The sequence below is a fragment of the Lacerta agilis genome, chromosome 4 (assembly GCF_009819535.1).
Source record: "Lacerta agilis isolate rLacAgi1 chromosome 4, rLacAgi1.pri, whole genome shotgun sequence".
Classification (NCBI taxonomy): domain Eukaryota; kingdom Metazoa; phylum Chordata; class Lepidosauria; order Squamata; family Lacertidae; genus Lacerta; species Lacerta agilis.
The window spans coordinates 62,971,143-62,994,764 of NC_046315.1; the positions used below are offsets into that span (position 1 = coordinate 62,971,143).

Below are 23,622 nucleotides of genomic sequence, written 5' to 3' on the forward strand. Positions count from 1 at the left end.
GGAAATAATTTGTTTTAAGAGGTGCCCCCCCTTTAAATTATACTGTACCAAAATCTAAACTGAGGCGGAATTATCATTTTGAAAATGTTTATGACTAAAGAACTGCTTTCAGAATATTGCTTGTTTTTCTTAGGTAGATAAGGTTGAGAAGTTCAAGCACACACAGAGTACCAAGGACTGCCTGCATGCCAAATACAATACAGCCACTTGCGGTACAGTAGTTGGAGACAATGAGTGGGGACATCTGCAAGTAGATGCAACTTCCCTTTACCTTCTCTTCTTGGCTCAGATGACAGCATCAGGTAAGCTACGTTGGAACTCATAGTTCTTTTCTAACTAAGGACAGTTATAATCAGCAAGTAACATTTCACACACACCTCTCAAAAAAAATCACATTTAGTATCAGACTTGCCTTTAATTCTTTTAATATAGTCCATATGTCTGCTTAGTTACAAAGTAGAGTGAACAAGTTGCCATCCAGATCTCCTGTAGTTCTTTGAATGGCTTGACCTTCTGTGTAATGACAATGACTAGCTATCGTGTTCCATGTTTATCTGGTTTTGAATCTGAACACTGTAAAATGGTTTTGGCAAGTTCTTGGTTGATTGTTTTGCAAGGGACATCTTTCAAAAGGGATGAGGAATCAGTGGCCCTCAAAATGCTGTTGGACTTCAGTTCCCATCAGCCCCATCTAGCATGGCCAATGATTAGGCATTAAGGGGAGTTGTGGTCCAACTACTTCTGGGTGACCACCTCTGCCTTCAATGAAAGCACCTACTCATCCATGAATCCTTTTCATTTTTGCGCACGGGTACATGGCAACGCATATTTGCAATGTGTTACCAAGGACACTCATCCTATAGATGACTGGCAGACTGCCCACCAACAGATGGTTGTTTCAGTACTTAACAATCTGTAATTTAAAAGCTACTTAATTGCCAAATAATTATTTTGCTTTAGTTAAGTGTTTAAATCAGAGGCATGATGTATGGCACTCATGGGAGTATGAGATTATGGAATAAGGTTATCAATGGAAAAGTCCATCTCCATTTAAGAACCGAGCACACGTTTTATTTTGGACAATATCTTCAACAGAATTAAAAGCTACTTTAAACATTGTCTTGTGCAGTTTGTTACATCTATCACTGTTTAGGCCTTTGTTCCATGGGGTGGAGCAAATGGGTCCTCAACCAGCAGTTGTCTGTGGTGTAACACACAATTTACATGCAGAAGGTTTTCTCAGTGCTCTACCAGGAGCATATGAACCCCCAAATGGAACTATTGACTGGAGTTAAGGTAATATGGATCCCTAATGGTGGCTCTTTCTTATTTAGGATTGCGTATTATATTTACCCTTGATGAAGTTGCCTTTGTACAGAATCTTGTGTTTTACATAGAGGCTGCCTACAAAGTTGCTGTAAGTATGCTCAAGGTCATTTTATTTATTTATTTTAAATAAAATTGAAATAATGTATTGGAACAAACCAGGGTCTTAAACCAACTTCCAACCATTATTTAAGAATGAATGAATGAATCTTTATTTGCGTCAGCGATCGGCCATAGTAATAAAACAACAATACAATGTACAAAGAATAGAGATAAAAAGTCAATTATATAAAATACATTGTAGGGTTTTGAATCAATAGTCAAATAGTGGATCTTATTCTGAGTGCCCCAGCTAAAAACCTTGCAACCTTTGCTGTCACCTGCTCATCTTGATCTGCCAAGAGAAAGAACACTGTGGCAGTGGTTTAAGATTCTGACTTGTTCTTTTAGTGGTAACCATAGTTTTCTGCAAAATAAAAAATTCCTTCCAGTAGTACCTTAGAGACCAACTAAGTTTGTTCTGAAGAAGTGTGCATGCACACGAAAGCTCATACCAAGAACAAACTTAGTTGGTCTCTAAGGTGCTGCTGGAAGGAATTTTTTATTTTTTATTTTGTTTTGACTATGGCAGACCAACACGGCTACCTATCTGTAACATAGTTTTCTGGTTTGGCTATAACAGGAAACTATGATTAAGTAATCCAGCAAGTATTAAATTGTGGTGTGCCAAGAAAGAAGGATGGAAGAAGAGGTAGAACGAGGAAGGAGTATGCAGGCAAATGCCTTGTGCATATGTCAGCTTAATAATGTGTGAACCAAACCCACTGAGTAGTATTGCCATAGTTCTTCTCTCTCAGTCACAATAGTGTATGCACAGTCCACATCTACTTATGTGTGTCTCTGGATCTGAGAAGTTGTTTTTAAAATTCTGCTTTCCTCTTTCTTTTGTTTCAGGATTATGGCATGTGGGAACGTGGTGATAAGACAAACCAGGGCATCCCTGAACTGAATGCAAGTTCTGTAGGAATGGCCAAGGTGAGATTGGTGTTGCTTTTGTTGTTTTTTACTGTAAACTAACGATGGTATGCTATAATGATAAATGTAACACTTCTACTCATTGATTTTTGTGAAACTTACTTCCAGTTCAGTGTTGCAATCCAGGACTATTGCAATAAATAGAAGGTTTGCTATTGATTTCCGATGGGTCTTGATTGTACTTTTCCCAACAGTAAATAGCCACTGTGCTGTTGTTCAATGGATAGAATATTTTGAATTTGAACTAAGAGATGGTAATTCACACTCCTGGTTTAAACACACACACACACACACACAGCCGGTGGGGTGGTTAGAGCTCACCCCATCGCGTGGATTCGAACCGCTGACCTTCTGATCGGTCATCCCAAAAGGTTCAGTGGTTTAGACCACAGTGCCACTCGTGGACTTTACCTTTAGTGGTTAGAGTGTTGGACTAGGACCTGGGAGGCCAGGGTTCAAGTCCCCTCTCAGCCATGAAGCTCACTGTATGACCTTCGGCCAGTCACTGCCTTTCAGCCCAACCAACCTCGTGGGTGTCTTATGAGAATAATCATGTCTGCTACTTTGAGCTCCTTAGAGAAAAGGTGAGCTATAGATTCAAACAGAAAATAGTGCCACAATTTCCTGGAGGGTTCTGGTGCTGGTATGACGATTTTCTGTGTGATAGTCTGCTATATGTACAGTGGTACCTCGGGTTAAGAACTAAATTTGTTCCGGAGGTCCGTTCTTAACCTGAAACTGTTCTTAACCTGAGGTACCACTTTAGCTAATGGGGCCTCCCGCTGCCGCCACACGATTTCTGTTCTCATCCTGAAGCAAAGTTCTTAACCTGAGGTACTATTTCTGGGTTAGTGGAGTCTGTAACATGAAGTGTCTGTAACCCGAGGTACCACTGTACTGAGCTCCTTCAATTCAGCGTAGCTGCTATGGCAAGCTTCCATAATGTGGGAGTGATTTTCAGCCTACACCACCCAAGTAAAGTTAAAAGCAGGCTTAATTCAGTGAGCTTGAGAAAATATGCAGCACTTTGAAGCCATTCTTAACTGTTTCTTCTTCCAAGTGAATTTGGTTGGGGGAGGCTATTAAAGTCCATTGTCAATCTGCAATAGGGAAGTATTGCAATCTCTCTTAAGGGATTCTTATGAAGAAAAGTAATATATATATATTGTGCCATTTGGCTATATGTACATACATACAGGTACGTGTGTGTGATTGTGGGATTGTTTTAATAGTTATTCAATTGCCATCTCATTCATTACCAATAATACTTGAAAAGTTACTGAGCACACACATGTGTTTCTGAAGGCTGCACTGGAAGCAATTGATGAATTGGACCTTTTTGGAGCTGGAGGAGGACACAAGTCAGTTATTCATGTCCTTCCAGATGAAGTTGAGCATTGCCAGGTAAATCCAATTCTCCTTTCCATCTCAAAGAGAGTACAGCAAAGCACCCACCCACTTATAAGCTCTGACTAGACCCCTCCCCTAGAAATAGAAATCAAATTATGGTTGCACCACCAAATTCAACTGGGTACTATTTTCAGCTATGGAAGCTGAAGATCTGGGAATACCAGCATTTTCATAACTGATGGGAAATTCCTATTAGTTCTCACAGTTTTTCATGATGGCAGCCTAATTCTGTTGCCAGATGGGCCAGCCATTGCTGTATCCTGCCAACACAGCAAATTCCCCTCCTGTGTGAATTAGTTTATTAGAAAATAGTTTGTAACTCTTTATTTCAAAAGTGACCAGGGTGCTCTTTGTATGTCTGATAAAACACTTTGGCATGAAACTAAATGTTTTTATTTTATCTTTGTCTTGTCTTTTGCTGGTGCTCTGTGTATATTCCGCTCAGTCTATCCTGTACTCCATGCTGCCAAGGGCCTCCACCTCAAAAGAGATTGACGCTGGACTTTTGTCCATTATTTCTTACCCAGCCTTTGCTGTAGAGGATATGAGTGTTGTGAATGCAACGAAAAATGAAATTATCACCAAGCTGCAAGTAAGAGTTTCATTTTGGCTTCTGAACAAATCTTCCATTCATTTATCTATAGCCGATAAGCTTGGCCATATTTGTTATTAACAGAAGAAGAAAGCGTGTTCTGTTTGATTAAGAACAAAAGATGCTTATATAAAATAAAACAATGCTTTTATACTACAACTAATTTGTTTTTTACAGGGACGGTATGGCTGCTGCCGTTTTATTCGAGATGGCTACAAAACACCAAGAGAAGTACTGTTTCTGAAACTGTCACTCATTTTTATTTGCATGCCACTTTTCCATGGTGAACGTCCAATATCAGCATTGTTTTAAAAAGCCCTGTTTGGGGGGGGGGACACCTCATTAGGACTGGGATGTGCAAGGAGATAAGCTTAACCCTTTCCATCCCTGCTGTGGTCCCAAGGAAAATTGCTTCACCTTCCTATTTACACACATAGCAAGGTTGATGTTAGCCCTGGAAGTTATGCTTCCATTGGCATCAGTGAGAGCTTTCCACTCGGGGTTAACTTCAGCTGGGGCAGGATTATCGTCAGAACTGTAGCATGGGGAGAAAGAGTAAACTGGCCACCCTGAGACAGTGGTTCTCATTCTGATTTAAATTTTTAAAGTTTCACATTAATTGTAAACATTCAATTGATATGACATCTAGATTGGCCCTCAGTGCCAATCTGGTATATCTGTACTTACCAAGGAGTGTGGTGGAGTCTCCTTCTTTGGAGGTCTTTAAGCAGAGGCTTGACAGCCATCTGTCAGGAATGCTTTGATGGTGTTTCCTGCTTGGCAGGGGGTTGGACTGGATGGCCCTTGTGGTCTCTTCCAACTCTACGATTCTATGATTCTATGATTCTACTTCTAAGCTAATTTCAGGTTGTGAAACTGGCACAGTCCTTTAGAAAGCTAAGTGCTGTGTGCAACAAAAAGGAACAGAGAGGGGAATGCTTATGCTAGATGAAACTCCTTGGCAGAATACAAGCATAATACATTGTGAAATAGCACTGTAATAATAAACCATGACACGAGCAATTACATTTCTAGGATCCGAATAGATTACACTACGATCCTGCTGAGCTCAAGTTATTTGAGAACATAGAATGTGAGTGGCCTGTATTCTGGACCTATTTCCTAATTGATGGAGTGTTTAACGGCGACAGAATTCAGGTAAGGTACATGATAAGTTGAAACTGTAATAATTATTGTAGCAGGTATTTATGAATCAGCTAAGCTCCAGTAGTTGGGTAGAAGAGGATGGGCAATCTGATCATTCCCCCTGCCTGCAGCTCTTGCACTTACCGGGTGGCATCCTAGACATCTCTGTTTAAAGGAATTAATGTCCTTGTGCTGAGGGGACAAGTAATCTCTGCTTAAGATTTTAGGGAGCTGCCACCAAACTGGACTAAATGATGACCTCACTCAGTATAATACAGCTTCATAGGTTCTCTTTCAGCAGGCTTATATCATGGCACCAACTGTGATATCTATGCCGCCAGAAAAGGAGAGAAAGACTAGAAGGCTTCCCCCCCCCCCCCCACTTGCTCCAGTTACCAGCATTATAAGCTGTGGGGCTGTGCTGCTCTCCTCACACAGTGCTGCCTCGCATCCCACCTGCAAGGTCTCCTGCACAACAGCATTTCACATTAACTCAGTAGCAGTGCCAGTGGCACCGGAGATGGGAGCTCTAAACTCAACCCCGTGGCCTTAAAATTGTAGCATCAAGTGCTTGACTCATTGAAGGTGACGAGAGAAGGCAAGGGATGTTGGCTCTTCTTATTATGTTCTTGGGGTTTCTGACACAGACACTTTTCACAAAGAGGATGTTGCCATGGTTCCCAGCACTGCATAGGTACTCTTCCAGTTGTAAAATAACAAACAAACCCATGAGCTTCATGGGTCCTTGTCTTGTACTTTGTAGGTGCAGGAGTACAGAGATGCTTTGGAGGGGATACTCATTAGGAAAAAGAACGGGATTCTTCTGATGCCAGAACTATACGCTGTTCCTCCAGATAAGGTAAGACAATGTGGAACATGCCTGGTTTTGTAAATTATCGACCTCTGACACACCATGTGCTTCGCCCAATTATGTATGAATGTCCATTTTCTGTGACATATTTTAACCGTTGGGATTGTATTCAGCTTTAGATTTTAACAAGTGCTACACCCGCATAAATCCTCGGTATGTGTGATGTGTGAACCTGTTCACATTCTTCGTTTCATTTGCGAGGTGAATGAAGAGTATGAGAATCCTCACACAGTGGACCGTGTCGCAGCTGGAAAGCTTCCTCACCTGTGGGGCCAGTCATTGTACATTCTCAGCGCCCTCCTAGCAGAGGTAAACTATGTTTTACACAGCTTTGACAATTATGACAGGTTTCTTTGACCTTATCATCCCCCTTTCTAGTTGCGTTAGAGATCAGATTTCTTTCAGCTGTGGCTGGAAATAATTTTCAAACTGGAAAATTATCGGAGCCAACTCTGCCCGCCTAGACCAGCCTTCTTCTTAACTTTGGGACTCCAGCTGTTGTTGCATGCAAACTCCCATCAGCCCCAACTGGTGCAGCCAATTGTGAGGGGCGTGTGGTCCAACAACATCTTGGCACCCAAGGCTGGCCGAGACCTCAATGGTTTTGCACGATCATGAAGCTTCCTTCTTCTGTGCCATTGTCCAGGAATGCGCTCGCTTAAATCTGTTATAATTTTCCTCACCTTTGCAGGGATTTCTGGCTACTGGTGAAATCGATCCATTGAACAGAAGGTTTTCAACCGCTTTTAAGCCCGATGTTGTTGTTCAAGGTTGGTGATTATTGTTACACATTTTTTTTACTTTACCCTAACACAAATTAAAGGAAAAAGGAAATAAAAATGAGGTGCCTACCTCTCCATCAAACGGATCTCACACTTGTCAGTGTTCTAATACATAAATAAAAGAGCAGTGGCAGCCAGTGAGAAAGTTTGCTAGGAAAAACTACTGGATGTCACTGCATGGGGGAAATGGCTGTCCTTACTTTTCAGTGCTGGTAAGCAGTAGTGGAGATGCTGAGTGTTGCAGCCAGCACTGTGCAAAGCATATGCTGCTGTGTGGATACTTTCTCAGGCTGATGTCGTCAGCCTGTGACTCTGCCAGGGTGCAGCTACCTGTTTTTGTTGGAAGGTCAGCAATTTCACATTTGAGTTCATCAAGAGCTCATCAGGAGGGTGCTATCGCGGCGCAGCAATTTCTTGATTTCTTTAATTTGTCAGGAAGACATTTTTGTTGTGTGCCTTACTTCTTTAGGTTCCCTTCTTCAGAATGTCAGTTCACATACGGCTATCTGCCCTGTGTCTTTTGCAGTGGAAACAGACCTTTGGCTTAATTAAGCAATCTATGACTTTTTAAACTTGACTGCAAATGAAATGTTTTAAGTGCAACATACAATGTGACACTGTGTGTGTGTGTGTGTGTGTGTGTGTGTGTGTGTGTGTGTTGGGGGGGGTTATTGTTTTTGTTTGTTACTATGGTGTGTATTTTTTGTGTTTTATATTGTAAACCACCCTGTGGTCCTTGGATGAAGGGCAGTAAAGAATTTTAATAACTGATAAAAATAATAAAACTAAAAGCTGCAGGGAATTCATCTCTGCAATCTCCTTGGCACAGCTTTTAACTTTCCTGTTGTCTAATGCTCCAGCCACTTCCCTAACTGGTTCCCTGCTGCTGAAGTAGTCAAACAGTATTATTGTCATTATTGTTGTTGTTTCTTTTAGTGATATGCTTCTGAACTTCTTTACTTTCTTTTCAGTTGTTTCTTGTCCTCTTGCATTTCAGTGTCCAAGTTTATTTCCCTTTTTGTTCTTTTCACTTGGGCAAGCCTTCCATTTTCTGAAGGAAACCTTCATTGATTCTTCTTGTTAACTACCGTCTATAAGACGCCTTGTTTTCCATCTATAAGACACCCCCTTGTATAAGCGCCCCCCCATTTTGGGGGACTAAATTTTAAGAAAATGAGGGGAGATGGCCCAAAGTTGTTGAGCCTCTCCCCCCCACGCAGCTGCGGACAGGGAACACTCCTTAGATCATTTCCCCCACGCAGCAGCATCGGGTGAATTTGCGCTCCCTCCAGCCATCTGGTTTGCAGGAGCACTATCTCCCCTGATCCAAGGAGTGCTTCCCGTGCGCGGCAGCATCGGGTGAATTTGTGCTCCCACCAAAGAGCTGGCTGGCAGCATGCAGCTTCCCTCCCACCCCCCACCCCCCACAGCTGTGGGCAGGAAACACCCCCCAGATCGTTCCCCGCTCACTGCGGCATCTGGGGAAGCTGCACTTCAGCCAACTGAATGGCTGGCGGTGCGGCACTTCTGCCCACCCACCATGCTACTTTCCATGCATTGGACAAACCCAGTTTTTTGATGTGATTTTTGAGTCAAAAAACCTCGTCCAATACACGGAAAAATACAGTCGTCTTAGACTCAATGGTCGCTTTCTTGATCAGTTTGGCATCCATTCTAAGCTGAGCTTCTATTATTGTAGTTTCAGTTCCAAATGTGTCTTTTTATGTTCCCAAGTCTCAGGAATGGAAACACCCATGTGGGATAGTCATATAACAACTTTCATCCTCCCTTGATTATCTTAGGCAGCTAGGTGTTAGTACAATGAAAAAAAATGTCGCTTATATCCTTCCTGAAGATTTGTGTATCTATAGTATAGTATTTCTAGATGACCCCCCCCTCAGATATTGAAGTGTTGCTCTTTATTATATATATTTTTTCTCTTGTGCAGTAAATGTCATAGCAGAGACAAATGAAATTAAGAAGCTATTGAGAAACCATGGAATCCACGTTCAGAGCATTGCTGACATTAACCCGACCAGAGTTCAGCCAGCACGGATTCTGAGCAATCTGTATGCCAAGCTTGGTAGGTGATGTAACAAAGAGATTGTGAAACCTTATCATTTGCTTACCCATCTTTTCTCCTCAATTCCCATGTCATTTTCTTGTTTGGAATGCAAGTTTAAAATCACATGCCATTCTGAACTGAAATTCTGGGGAAGTATATGTATATGCCTGTTTTAATTCTGAAATGTTAGCACAGTCCGACTTTCTGCAGGTCACCAAAGCACAGTCTCCACATTCTCTGTGACACATAATGTGCCCCTTATGCGCTTTGTTGGAAACTCAGTTTCATTGCCTCCTGAATTTCCTTTTGTAAGGCACACCATATGATTTAAAGGGGAGTGGAAGCACGCCACTGGCTTCTGCACCAATTCTGCACTTGCCTTCTTGGCTCCTTTTCCTCCAGCCTCTATATGTTGAATAAGATTTGAAGAGGGAGCTGGTGTAATTTTTTTCAAAAAAGTGCTCCTTCATGCAGTTAAGCAATTCCATTCTGCAGGCACCTGATGACATAGGAGCCTCCATGAGCACAGCCACTTCTCCTTTCAGACTTTCATTCAGTGTGTGGAAGTCAGGTTGGAGCCAGGAAAAGGAGCACAAAGGCTGGCAGTGAGACATCTGTGTGGTCCCACCCCCTGCCAATCTCATCAAGCCCCTTCCTGTGCACACAGGAAGCTCCCCCTGTAGTTCTGAGCCCCGGCCTGAACACCAGTGTGCTGGATTATAGCAATTGCTTTTTTAAAACAAACAAACCACAAATCTTTGCAACAGTAAAGACTTCTATAGTAGATAATGCTTTCATAAGCTTTTCTGTTACCATTTAATGATCAAGCAGATAACAAAGCAGTTGAGTGTTGGCCAAGAAAATTCTAGCTGTAGAAATGTTAACCATTCTTCTTAAACTTACCTAAATAAAGCCAGAAGAAAATATAAAAACACTAGTAATGTATGGAAGTGAGAGCTGCACCATAAAGAAGGCTGATCACCGAAGAATTGATGCTTTTGAATTATGGTGCTGGAGGAGACTCTTGAGAGTCCCATGGACTGCAAGAAGATCAAACCTATCCATTCTCAAAGAAATCAGCACTGAGTGCTCACTAGAAGGACAGATCCTGAAGTTGAGGCTCCAGTACTTTGGCCACCTCATGAGAAGAGACGACTCCCCAGAAAAGACCCTGATGTTGGGAAAGATGGAGGGCACAAGGAGAAGGGGACGACAGAGGATGAGATGGTTGGACAGTGTTCTCGAAGCTACCAACATAAGTCTGACCAAACTGCGGGAGGCAGTGGAGGACAGGAGTGCCTGGCGTGCTCTGGTCCATGGGGTCACGAAGAGTCGGACACGACTGAACGACAACAAATTTATGTAAAAAAGATTTTGGCTATGAAATAAGTAGAGCACTGCTTTCATTGATCTGACAAGAAATTGTAATGGAATTGGGCAAAAATGTTCTAGTTGGGACTGTGTTGTATGTGCAAAGTGTTAGAAAAATAATTGGTATTTGAAGAACCAGGGAGAGGCTTGCAAATTTCCTACACCTTTTCTCTATGCCAACATAGAGGCTCGTGTTGCAATACTTTTATTTAAAAGTAGGATCGATAAAAAGCTTTTCTAATGCTAGTAACATTACCCTGCTTGCCAATTCCACTCAAAGGGTACTACTGATTTCATGAATTAGGCAGTGCCTTTCGACGAAATTTCATGCTGAAGCAGTGCACTACTTGCCTTGCAAAAGAAAAGCCTTTTGGAATATAAGGAAAATGTTCATGATTTTTATATTTTACTTCCGACAACAAAATGTTTAAGAGGCTTTGCTCTGCCGGACTTAAGACTTTATTTTGAAGCAGCGGCCTTTTGCTGGTTAAAGGACTGGTTCAAATTAGAGAATGTGGATGTGTTGGACTTGGAAGGACACGACAATATGTTTGGTTGGCATGCATACCTTTGGTATGACAAGGTTAAAATTCACAGAACTTTTAAGACTCATATAGTTAGAAAATCCTTGTATCAGGTCTGGACTAGATATAAAGACCTTTTGGAGAGAAAGACTCCTAGATGGATTTCTCCAGTGGAGGCCAAGGCCTATAAGAGACCGAACATGTCTGCAAGTTGGCTAAGATATATGGACATATTGCAGCAGGAAGGGGACTCATTTAAGCTAAAAAGCTATGACCAAGTGAAAAGTCAGGTCCCCGATTGGCTGCAATATCACCAGGTGTATGAAACATTTAAAATGGACAAAAAAGTTGGTTTTCAAGTAGAAAAATCAAAACTGGAAACAGAACTGATAGAATCGAACTTTAAGAACCTTTCCAAAATGTACAATCTTTTGCTAGAGTGGCATACGAAAGATGAGCTGGTTAAATCGCCAATGATAGATTGGGCGAAAGATGTAGGACATAATATTATGATGGATGACTGGGAGAGATTGTGGCAGAAAGGTATCAAATTTACTGCTTGTCATAGTTTAAGAGAAAACATAATGAAAATGGTTTATAGATGGTATTTGACACCAGTTAAGATAGCTAAGATGAATACCAAAATGTCAGATGTATGTTGGAAATGTAAACATGCGAAAGGTACCTTTTTTCATATGTGGTGGTTGTGCCCAGCGGTAAATGCTTTCTGGGACAAGATTTATAACGAGCTTAAGAAGGTAATGAAAGTTACCTTTTGTAAGAAACCAGAGGCATTTCTTCTGAGCATAACCAATGAAGAGATACCCAGTCAGGATAGAGTGTTTTTTATGTATGCCACAACAGCAGCTAGAATCTTGTTGGCAAGAACATGGAAAGGTGAAGAGATACCAACGGTGGAAGAATGGCAGATGAAGATGATGGAGTATATGGAACTCGCAGAACTGACCGCCAGAATCCGGGACCAGAGGGAGGAGAAGGTGTCACAGGATTGGAAAAAATTTAAAGACTATTTAGTTAAATCAGTTAAATTGAATATTTGAGCAGAATTAAATAGAATCGGCTTTAGTAGGTTTATATTAGACAATTCTGTTAAGAGGAAATTTTTTGTGCGAACGACTTATTTGCTAAAAATATGTTAAGATAAGATGCTAGGATAAGATTTATAGTTAATTAGGTATTTGATTAAGTAAAGTTAAGAATATTAAAAATTTGGGCAAATGTTAATTGAACAAGATATAAAGCTACCTAGAAGATATATATGATTTTGAAGACAGTGGAGGGAATGGGGGAAGCCCCCAAATAGAGAAGATAGAAACAAGGAAAGTATGAAGATCAGTGTTAGTTTAAGGTTTGTATAATTTTTTTTTCTTTATTGTTATTGTTTGATTGTGTCTATGTAGTTTGTTTTTATGGTGTTAATGTTGATGTTTATGTTATGTTTTTCTTCTGTTATAATTGAAAAAATAAAAATCTTATAAAAAAAAAAAACAAAATGTTTAAGACTAATTTGTGTTGTGTACGGTATAAGAGCAGAAGTAAACGTTAGCTGTATTCTTTTGTTCTTCCAGGCCGCAACAAGAGCATGAAGCTGAGTGGAAGACCTTACCGACATATCGGTGTCCTGGGAACATCTAAGCTCTATATTATAAGAAATCAAATATTTACTTTTACCCCACAGGTGAGCTTGGAAAGCTTCCTGTTTCCCAATTGCTGGTGAAACACTTTGCTTATTTACATATCCCTTCTTGACGTTATGTAGGCTGAACTGATGAAAACTTGTACCAAATTTGTTCCAGCCATTTACACACTGAAATAATAAAATAAAATAAAATAAAATAGGAATACTGATAAGCTCATTGGCTTTCCAAAAAGAGAAACCTAGTCTTGCTAATTACACATGCCAGAAGTGAGCACATAGGGGTGGGGATCTTCCTGATGTAGCTAGAGAATATCTCAGGTGAAGTTATAGGGTCCTTCATCCCTGGGTTGTGATGAGCGTCCATAGAACTAATGGTAACAAAACTTTTGCTGAGAAAGAAATCTATAAGCACTTGTCTTCACTTTGTTTTTCCTTCCAGTTTATAGATCAGCATCACTTCTATTTGGCTTTAGACAATCGGATGATTGTGGAGATGCTACGAACAGAGTTGGCTTATCTCACTTCATGTTGGAGGATTACAGGAAGACCAACCCTCACTTTCCCAATAACCAATACAATGCTCAGTCAGTAACATGTGACCTTTATCATATGACCTTGCATATTATGGTTGGACCCAGCTTTTTCTGAATGTTCATGCCATTTGCGAGAGAAGCTTTTTCGTTATTTGTTTATTTTACATTCCATACTGGGTGAAAAATAAGAGGCAGGGATAGATTCTATCCAACAGAGAAACAAATGACTTTCTGAATATGCAAGACCACTTTTCAGGATAAAGTTTTACATTAATCTGGGTTTTTTTAAATCAACAACAACAACAATGGGGCAATTTGAAGTTGTGGGGTGTGTATTTAAGTTCCAAAACTATGTGGTGTTGTTGTTTTGTTTCACTCTAAAGTGCTTTCCTCTCATCCATGGCCTTAGATATGATGCTGCAAATAGCAGCAGCCTCTTTGAGCTGGAGTTCCCTAGCAACCGTGTTCCCCGCTTATGGAAATAGCTACTGAGACATCTCTGAGTATCCTTACCCTGCTCTTCATAGGGGTACATCAGATTAGAGTGAAGATAAAAATATACAGTTCGTGTAGTGAACAAGTACTCCGTGAGCATAGCACCAAAATGAGGGACCATATCCTTTATATGCAAGAGGTTCTAGGTTCAACCCTGACATCGCCAGGTGGGTCTGGAAATAAATGGCTTTCTGAAACCCACTGCTTGTCTGTATAGAATGATGCCCGGCTAGATGGTCCACTGGTCTGGTCTAAGTCAGCTTCCTTTATTCCCAAACAGATTTAATAAGTGAAGTGGTAGTAAAACAGAATGCCAGAATATGGTGCACATTGGAACTCAGTAGGACTGAGTTAAAATGCCTATAGTCAAGATTTCTCCCCCTCCCCATCTTACGAAAGGGAAACTCAAACCAATCAGCAATACACTTTAGGAGTTGCTAGTTGTTTTTCACTTTTTCTTTTGGTTTTAAATGAGTTGATAAAGGAACCTATTGCCAAGATGCATGTTTTGTTTTCCTTCTTTTTAGCCAATGATGGGTCTGACATTGATCCAGCAATTCTTGCCACAGTAAGAAAACTTGGGGATGGCTACTTCGGAGGGGCCAGGTGAGTGCCACAATCCCGTAGACGCCTGAGGATATTCCTCTTTCTCTGGCTTTGTCAAAAACATGTCATCAGGTCATTGTGTTCTCTGTCTAGTGTTTCATAGGTTTGCCCCCACTAGTCTCTTTTGAGCTGGAGGTTGTCCCCGTACTTCCTGAGTCATTTGTCATTGTAGACTTGTGTGTTAATCATGATTGTTTTGTATGGCTGTTCTGAGGGCAGGAAAAGTAGCATGCACATTACCAGAGAGCAAATTGCATTAATGGAATTTCATTTTGTATAAATGGGAGTTACTAAAAAAAAAACAAAAAAACTTGGCAGGTTGCACATCTACTCAATGGAAGTTGCTCTCAATTAAGCATGTACAGGCAAATCCTGTATTGCACACATTCAAAGAACACACAAGTGTGCACGCGTGGGCCTTTCTTCAGACCTGGAAGAGGTTGCAATGGGGTAAAGGTGGGCTTATGCATACTCTGACATGCACAATGACCTGGAATGCAAGTCCCATGCAAATCGGGGGGGGGGGGTTGCCTGTTTAGTCCAGTGTGTTTTCTCTAAGTGGGCAGTTAGATACCTTGGAGTAGCTCTCAAGCAGGGTGTGGTCTTGATGGCCATTTCTGTTGTTTCCCATAGCATCTAGTAATTAAAGAGAGTGTATGCCAGTATGGAGACCATTTAGCTATGATTGTATAGAACTGTGCTTCCCTCTTCTGCACAGAGCCAACAATAGTAAAAAACATAGCAAATGCTGATTATAGTGGGAAAACTTTTATATCTAGTGCAATAAGCATGCATATAAAATGATGTTCTTTTCTTCTTTGGCTGTTTTGATGTTTGTTCTTCAGGGTGAAGTTGGGCAAGTTTTCAGACTTCCTGACCACTTCATTCTATACAAACCTCAGCTTTCTGGACCCTGATTCTGATGGGAAGCTATTTGATGATGACAATGAAGGTTATTCCAGCCCTGAAAGTGGATATGAACTAGATTATACAGACTTCTGTAACAAAGGTAATGCTGGTTTTGTTTTTTTTAATGTTATACTGGTTTTGTTTTTTTCAAATTATACACACACTTGCCAAAGTGAACACATCTCAAACCCAATGTCAGAGGAATATACTTTAAATCGGATCATGAAAAAAAATGTTGGCTTTCTGGAGAGGTTGTTTTGCCCATGCTGTTCTTGAAATGTGCATGTGGAGGATATCTAACAGCACATTTTAAATGAAATGTACAGATAGGTGAACGTGACTATGAGTCATTCTTTATGGCCTCAAACAGAACTCTATCCCAGTTTTGCTTTCTGAAAACCTTTAATTGAAAACAGTAGGGATTAAAGCTGCAATCTTCGGTGTGCAAACTTTGGGCTCTGTGTTTGAGGACTGACAAAAGCAGGCTGAGTATTTTTGGTGGCATTTCTCTTGACTGAGGACAGTACTGTTCATGTTTCATCTAGGTAACGGTGGACAGATTTATTTTAAAAAACAACAACCAAACACTCTTATTTAAATGTTTGCATATTTTCAAGCTGCCTTGGTATAAGTTTTGCATATAGAATATGTCTTCTATATTCATGTATTGTTGAATTGTATTTATTACTGAATTTGCTATAAATGTTGTTCTGTACCATTGCAGGGGAAACTGCTACCTTGCCGGCTGCAATGGAGCCTTCTGATGAGGCTCATGGTATACTGCTATGTCCAGTTTCCTTATATCCTAGTCTCATTGTAGGATCTCTCTTGTCTCTGAGGACCCTCCCCCCCTTCCTCTGTGTGTGATTAGAGAGAGGTGTATAGACTGTAGCAACACAGTAGGGCCAGAGTGATGGAGGAATCACACTGACACAAGTGGGAGAGAAGAGACCAGGAGTTGTAAAAGGCCACATGAAGGAAGAAATGAGACTGAGCAGAGATGGAGATCCGAGGGAGAAAAGGGGAAGACTGGGAATTGTGTTGGATTTGTTGTCCTGGCCTTAATTCCTTCACTGGCAGTTCCCTCATTGCGAGAAGTGAGGTTACAGGGAACCAGACAGAGGGCCTTCTTGGTAGTGGCCCCCACCCTGTGGAACACCCTTCCATCAGAGGTCAAGGAAATAAGCAGCTATCCTACTTTAAAAAGACATCTGAAGGCAGACCTGTTTAGGGAAGTTTTTAATTTTTAATGCTGTATTGTTTTTAATTCTCAATTGGGAGCCGCCCAGAGTGGCTGAGGAAACTCAGACAGATGGGCGGGGTACAAATAAATTATTATTATTATTATTATTATTATTATTATTCACTGAGGAAGGGCTGGGAAGTTAACCCCTTCCTGAACAATAGAATAAGATGATATTGTGAGCATCTGTAGCAGCTGCAGATGAGCAGGGTGCTTATAAATGGTGTGTGAGATTGGTGCACAACTGCCAACAGGCGTGCCATTTTCAGCACAGGAGGGGGGGTGAGGTGGATTTACATGCGCTCACTGACACGCACGAAGATTCGGAATGCAACCCCCATGCAAACGGGGAGTTCCTTGCATTGCCTTCCCATGGCGTGAAACATCTTTTTCTTTAACAAATGACTTAGCGACAATTTACTATTATTGTTTTACCTGTATTGTTTTTCCGATGCCAAAAGGTGATGACAGTCAGAAGGAAGTAAAGTTCCAGTGTCTCTTTCAAACTGATTTCCGTTTGAACCTGTTTTGACAGAAAGCCAGGACGAACTGGACCAGTATATAAACACAATGTTACAGAGCACTGCTCTTAAATCATACTTGCCTCCGATATCAAAAACATCTGGTTCAACCTATGTGTTTAGTGCTGCTCATTCTACCAAAGAAATACTGTCAATCATGGCCAAGACTAAGGGTCTGGATGTTCCCAGTAAGTTTTTACAGCATTTTTAGTTTTATAACCTTTCACAGATGAAATGCCTGTAAATGCTATATTGATGCTAAAGCTAAGAAGAGTGTTAAAATGGTTATAATGCTAATTGTAGTTACCAAGAAATATTCCACTGCACTTATAGCACAATCCCTATGAAATAATGTTTTCATTTTCTGTGTAAAAGACAATTAGCTTGTCACCACTGAAGGTCTGAAGTTGAAGTGGACATTATGATGGCATGTACAAATGGGACAATTTGCAACCAATTTCTTTTGTCAAAAGTTATCAGTATTAAGCATCACATTGTGACCACATGTGTAAAGTCAGGAATAAAAATTGAAAGCCACAGAGAACTCTCTAGTCCACTGAGCTGATGAATAAGGGAGATAAGTGTATAATCAGATTGTAAATGATGAAAAAACAGTCTTGCGAATCTGAAGGAGGGAATGCATTGTGAAATATTTGTTAATATCATCATTACTGTTGCCAAGGGACATCATGGGTTAATAGGTACTTCATTTGTGAGGTGCTAAAACCTAGAAGTCGAGTGAAAATTGGGGCATAACTTGATAATTAACTGCAAATTGCACAGAGTATTAGTTGGATATACTAGGGAGAAAAAGTGAAATTTTCTGCAACACACACTTGATGCTTAGCATTCTGTCCTGTGTTGAACCAAAGTATGCTGACATTAACTTCTGCATTTTAAGATACTATCTTTCTCCAGACCTGAAAATGTGTTAACATATTACAGTGGTTGCTGATTTCAGGTGAGAGAAACAGAGAGATAAACTGGATGTTACATTTTTTCCCTTCCTACTTGGGAAGGAAGTGAATTGGAGAAGAGGAGGGGAAAGGATACTTAACCCTTTCCCTACTTCCTGCTCAAGCGCTGCTGCCCTGGACTCTTTAGGGGTAAAGGGCAGGGTATAAATTTAATGAAATAAATCAACATTCTGAATTGCCCCCCTCAAAGCATCTTTCTCTGTGCCAGTGGTGTTGGTTACACATATTTTCTTGTACTGCACAACTAGGTCCTTAATATGTTTTAGTATCTGAAAAACACTGTGGGCTCTTACAATAGCACTTCTGTGTACTTAGAATGGCCTGATTTGTTTGCTTCCCAGATGTTTCGATGTCTTTGCCTACAAAGGTTTTGAACACCCACCGGAAATCTCTGAACCTTGTTGACTCACCACATTCACTGGTGGACGAAGTAAGCCATTGCAATGTTCACATTTGGAAAGCATAGTGACCTACCTCTTTGTTTACAGTTTTAATCAATAGAAGTAGCTGAAAAACAAATATTATCATGTTTTACTTGTGCATCATTGAGACATTTTATTTTATTTAAAACATTTGTACTCCACCTTAAGGAGTCCAAGGTGGCTGACAGCAATATAAAGCCCTAATTTAACAATGCAACATACAGTATTGGTTCCAGAAACATTAGAACACTAAACTATGGCGGCAGCAGTCAAAGTTATTGGGTTGTATCCAATGGTGTCCATGCACAATGGGACTTCTTCCTCTGCTCATTCTTCTTCCAGAGCAGCCTTGGGGGGGGTGTGCATGAGGGACTGTACAGGGGAAGAGAAGTAGGGGAAGCCCCATTGTATCATTGGAACTCTGCTCATACAACATGGGAACCCATTCCAATCCATTGAAATCAGCGGATTAAATCCAATACAGCAGAATAACCATCTACAAACCAGAAGGTTTTTTCATAGGGAAGATTATTACTGTATTAGCTTCTGGAAGGCTCTTCAATAGCTATGGAACTGAAATTGTTCCTGCCAAAAAGGAGTATTAAAAAAGTGCACGAGTGCCTGAAAAAAGGAGGTGGAATCACATTAGTATGGTGTGGGAAGTAAGTGGAAATATTGCAGCGTTGTAATCTATTGCTTGGATGTTAATTCAGTGGTCAGTTCAAGAAGCAGAGGCAGCCTTCAGAAAGCTTGTTCCTTGCTTCCTGACAAAAGAGCTGTTAATTCCTTGCTTTCAGACCACACCAGGACTAATGATACATAATTGAATCTTCATAACTCTGCAGCAAATGCAGGCTGGATTCCCTGAGTCAGGGAGGACTGCATTCTGGCTCCTGCAGAATTGCTCAGCACACAGCTCATTTATTTGGGGTGTGCAAAACAGCAGACGCATGAGTACACATTGCAACCCTATATTTTTGGAATAAGGGACTCCCTCCCCTTTTGATTTTCACTTCTCTTCTGCTTGCTTCAAAGCAAGGAGGTCCCCCTACACATGTACAGCCCAGCCTGCTTACTGTTTGAAGGCCCCATGGTTATTAAATGCAAATATTATTTTAAAAGACAAAACTAATATTGCTTGAATCTCATTTTTTTTATTTAGTTACCCAGTGGTGTTTTTGTTTTTTTTAAGTACACACTTTAGAACTTCCAGTCGACTCCCTTTTTCATCCATGTACCTGGAATAAAGTTAGTTAAACAAAATGTAAAAAGAGTTCAGAAACACTATGTCTCAATTCTGTAATTGCATTTATGTGCCCCTCACATTTCCCAGGGAGTAACAATAGCTTATGAGTTACAGAGCAACCTTTCATGTTCAGGCGTTTTTTTTTTACTTTTGGTCATTTAAAGTTTGTTTTTGATTAATAGGAGCCGGAGGCTGTTCTTCAATTGCCAAAAGATGCTCACGGCGATTTGGACTGTGAGAAATTAGTAGGGCAGTTAAAGGAATGTCCCACTTTACATGACCAGGCAGATATATTGTACATCCTGTATCTAATAAAGTAAGTTTCCTTGTATCTTTGTAGCAAATTTTGTTTTTGTGTTTATTTTTAAATGGTGGCATTTCTAGGAAGTAAAAGCGCCCAGCTGTACTAATATTATGTGGGATTATTGTTGTTCATGACCCTGACAGCTGTGACCTCCCTTACGGAAGGCCTGGGGAAAGTGGCCCTCCAGATGGATGATTCCAACATCCGTCAGTCCCAGCTAGCATGGCCAACAGGATTATGGGAGTTGGACTCCAACATCTTGAGTGCCACAGGGTTCCAGCTTCTGACATGGGTTTCAGCCTTCAGATTACTGTTATGTATTCCTAATGTTTTATTACAAGGTTTTCATTTCCCATTCCGTTGCCTTTTAGCACACCCACAAAATTGTTTGAAGTGCTGTCTAGTTTCAAGTCAGATCTTCTGTATTAATGTTTGCAGAGCTGACCATTCCACTTGTCACAGTGCAAGATGCAGCAGGACACCTGCCTCTTGTTTTAGTATGCGGCTGTTTTAGGGCTTGATGCTACATTCATGCAAAGTTCTTTTGAGCAGTAAATGGGGGGAACTTTGGGATGGAACTTCCCACCATCACTGTCAATGGGATTTTATTTTGCAATAAAATAAAAAATACAGGCTGCAAACACACACACACACACACACACACACACACAACAAAAGTACTTTAAAAATTAAGGAACTTGATGATTACTCTCGTTAACATATCTTGCATATGTTTGTAGGATGACTTAAACATCATAGTCAGGAAAGGTATAGGCCTCTGTACTTGGATGGAATTTGAGCAGAAGCTTGAAGGGCATCTTCAGAGAAATAAGTGGGAATCGTGATGCCATAATATCTATTTTTAATTTTTGCTTCATTGCTTGTTAGCTGGCTGAATGATCATTGTATGTTATCACAGTCTCTCGATTTTTATTATTCCGCTGCTGTGGAGTTTCAGTTATATGCTGCACATGGCCTGACTGCTATATATTTCTGCTTAAGGAAGTTAGAAGGCACATGAGGCTACTACGTTGCTGAAGCTACGCAGGTCTGGGTTTGGCAGTGTCTGGATGGGAGATCACTTGGGAACCAAGCATATGCCACCTTGGATTCCACGAAGGAAGAAGGGAGAGGCATAAATGTAAAAAAATTAAACAATGTCTTACATTTATGTTTCACCTTTTTCCCATCATGGAGGAATCCAGGGTCATTAGGTTCAAAATGATGGAGAAGCATCACTTTAGAACTCCGGTCTAATATAGAGTTCTTGCAGCTTCTACACACTTTCAGCTGTTTCCCTTATTTCTACAATGAAAAAGTCATATTTGTGTATGTGTGTAATAGCTCTGTATTAGTTTATAAGTAAATCTAACCATTTCTGGTTTTGTATTTTAAGAGGCCTTGACTGGGAAACATGTCTCTATGGCCAGTGTGGAATCACAGTTCATTGTCTTCTCAATGAGCTCTACAGCAAAGCAGGCCTGAACCAAGAATGGGGGCTGATCCGCTATATCTCTGGCATACTGCGAAAAAGAGTGGAAGTCCTAGCTGAGGTGCGGAACAAGTATATATCATTTATTTATTTACTAAATTTGTATGCTGCCCTTCATCCAAAGCTCACAGGACATAAAACATACATAAAATGAGAATACAAAATACATAATAGAACAAAAACAAACAAATACCACACCTCCAACAAACACATTTAAAAGGCCACAAGATGTTAATCAACCCAAGGCCTTGCCTGTTCCATTTGCTCTTCTTTTTGTCTTTGGGTGTGGGGATACGTATGCTTTTGCTACTGGAAGAATGTGCCTGCGATATGTTTTGCAACTTGCTGCTAGGTTTTATATATTCTAAAAAAAACGGGTTGTGTCCAACTAAGTAATACTCAGAGTAGACCCACTGAAATCAATGAACTAGGTTACTAACTTAAGTACATTTATTTCACTTAGCCTATTCTGTGCATGACTTAGTTGGGAGCAACTCATTTGCTTTACTATTACGTGGACTCCCAGCAGTTTCCCATCCAGGTTCATACACTCAATTTAACTGTAGCAAGGATGGGGAGCCAGTGCCCCCCCCCAGCACTCCTGTACTCCAACTCCTATCAGCCTCAACCAGCCAGTGGTCAGGACTCTAGTCCAGTATCATCTGCAGGGCCACAGATACATATCCCTGACGTGTGTGTGTGTCCCCGCATCTCTGAGCTCTAGGAAGCTTGCACTTCAGCTCCTAAGGCCAGATCTTTTTAGATATGTACACTTTTAATCTGCTGAATTTTTTTGTGAAGCTGTGTGTCTGATTGCACCGTTGCTGCTGAATTTCTCCTACTGCTTTTATGCTGGCAATTATTGTTATTATAAGTAGATAAATTGACCCATGGAATAAAGACTGTCATAACAGTTTTAAGTGTGGGTGGAAATTATATATAGACACACACACCGCATCTTGAGACATTTGCTTTTAGAGCTGTACACATGTGCAGTGAAACACCTTAAAATGTCCTCACTGGGCACTATATCTTTCCTGACTGACAGCAAGCAGGATGATTGATCAGTCACCTTGCTATAGTTTCTCTGTCCTTGTTACAGGTACAATAAATGGTGCTTCCTCTTCTTTATCTAATTAGTGCTACAGAATAGGCCAGAATAGGCTACCAGGCACGTCCAGCAGGTAGATCGTGACCTACCAGTAGATCACTGGATGTCTGTGGTAGATCACTGCCTCCCCAAGAAGCCCAACAAGTTTGGCTCCCCCAAAAGAAGCTCAACATTTTTGCCCTGGACCCCTTTAAAAACGTGGCTTCAACCTGAACCCCCCAAAAATGGGCCTTCCTCTTTCCTAAAAAACCAAAAAGCTCATCAACTTTGACCTGAACCCCCCAAAAGGGGGTAGATCACTGCCAGTTTTTAACTCTGTGAGTAGATCGCTGTCTCTTGGAAGTTGGCCACCCCTGGAATAGGCAAAGCAATGTTTTTGCATCTAAAAGAAGACTGTGCTGGTTGCTGCATATATGGGTTCCTGCAATAGCTTTGAATTTAAAATGGGACAGTGTTGGTTGTTGTGTAATTAAGAGATCAATCTCACCACTTCTCTCCCTTTATCCTGTGCTAGGCATGCACGGACCTCCTGTCACACCAGAAGCAACTTACAGTAGGCCTGCCACCTGAGCCACGTGAAAAAACAATAACAGCGTAAGCATTCATCACCTTTATAGCCTTATTTATCACACTTTCTGTGGCTTCTCTAATTGTCTTCTTGTATATTGTGAAATAATATATTTAGAATGAATAACACAGCCTTAATTTACTGGGTATTTTTTATGTGTGGTTTTGTTTTGTTTTTTAGTTGTAAATTGTACAGGATTTTGAGAAACAACAAATAGAAATGTAGTTAAATAATTATAAAAGAGACATTGGTCATCTTTGGCAAGGCTGGACCTGAGCAATACCCAGTATATTATGCAGGACCTTAGCAAGTTTGCTAGAAATCTTTAGAATGGTGCAGTGGGAATCTAAGAGTAAAGGCAATCTGGAGGAATGGGATCAGCAGCAAGGTTGTGACTAGATGCTCAAGGAATA

The 23,622-nt window shown here is 40.7% G+C and overlaps 1 protein-coding gene across 3 annotated transcripts in view; it reads left to right on the forward strand.

Annotated features, from left to right (window-relative positions):
- The window catches only part of PHKA2 (phosphorylase kinase regulatory subunit alpha 2), a 51,329-nt gene that overhangs the window by 10,945 nt on the left and 16,762 nt on the right, over positions 1-23,622 (forward strand). For all 3 annotated transcript variants that reach the window (XM_033147318.1, XM_033147319.1, XM_033147320.1), the window contains exons 5-24: positions 134-302; positions 1,335-1,417; positions 2,281-2,361; positions 3,667-3,765; positions 4,217-4,363; positions 4,541-4,594; positions 5,399-5,521; positions 6,273-6,368; positions 6,582-6,689; positions 7,072-7,150; positions 9,111-9,245; positions 12,712-12,821; positions 13,222-13,366; positions 14,338-14,416; positions 15,262-15,425; positions 17,104-17,277; positions 18,408-18,496; positions 19,917-20,050; positions 21,435-21,591; positions 23,156-23,235. In XM_033147318.1, coding sequence (XP_033003209.1) covers positions 134-302; positions 1,335-1,417; positions 2,281-2,361; positions 3,667-3,765; positions 4,217-4,363; positions 4,541-4,594; positions 5,399-5,521; positions 6,273-6,368; positions 6,582-6,689; positions 7,072-7,150; positions 9,111-9,245; positions 12,712-12,821; positions 13,222-13,366; positions 14,338-14,416; positions 15,262-15,425; positions 17,104-17,277; positions 18,408-18,496; positions 19,917-20,050; positions 21,435-21,591; positions 23,156-23,235 — 2,306 coding nt within the window. The remainder of the gene's footprint in view (positions 1-133; positions 303-1,334; positions 1,418-2,280; positions 2,362-3,666; positions 3,766-4,216; positions 4,364-4,540; positions 4,595-5,398; positions 5,522-6,272; positions 6,369-6,581; positions 6,690-7,071; positions 7,151-9,110; positions 9,246-12,711; positions 12,822-13,221; positions 13,367-14,337; positions 14,417-15,261; positions 15,426-17,103; positions 17,278-18,407; positions 18,497-19,916; positions 20,051-21,434; positions 21,592-23,155; positions 23,236-23,622) is intronic.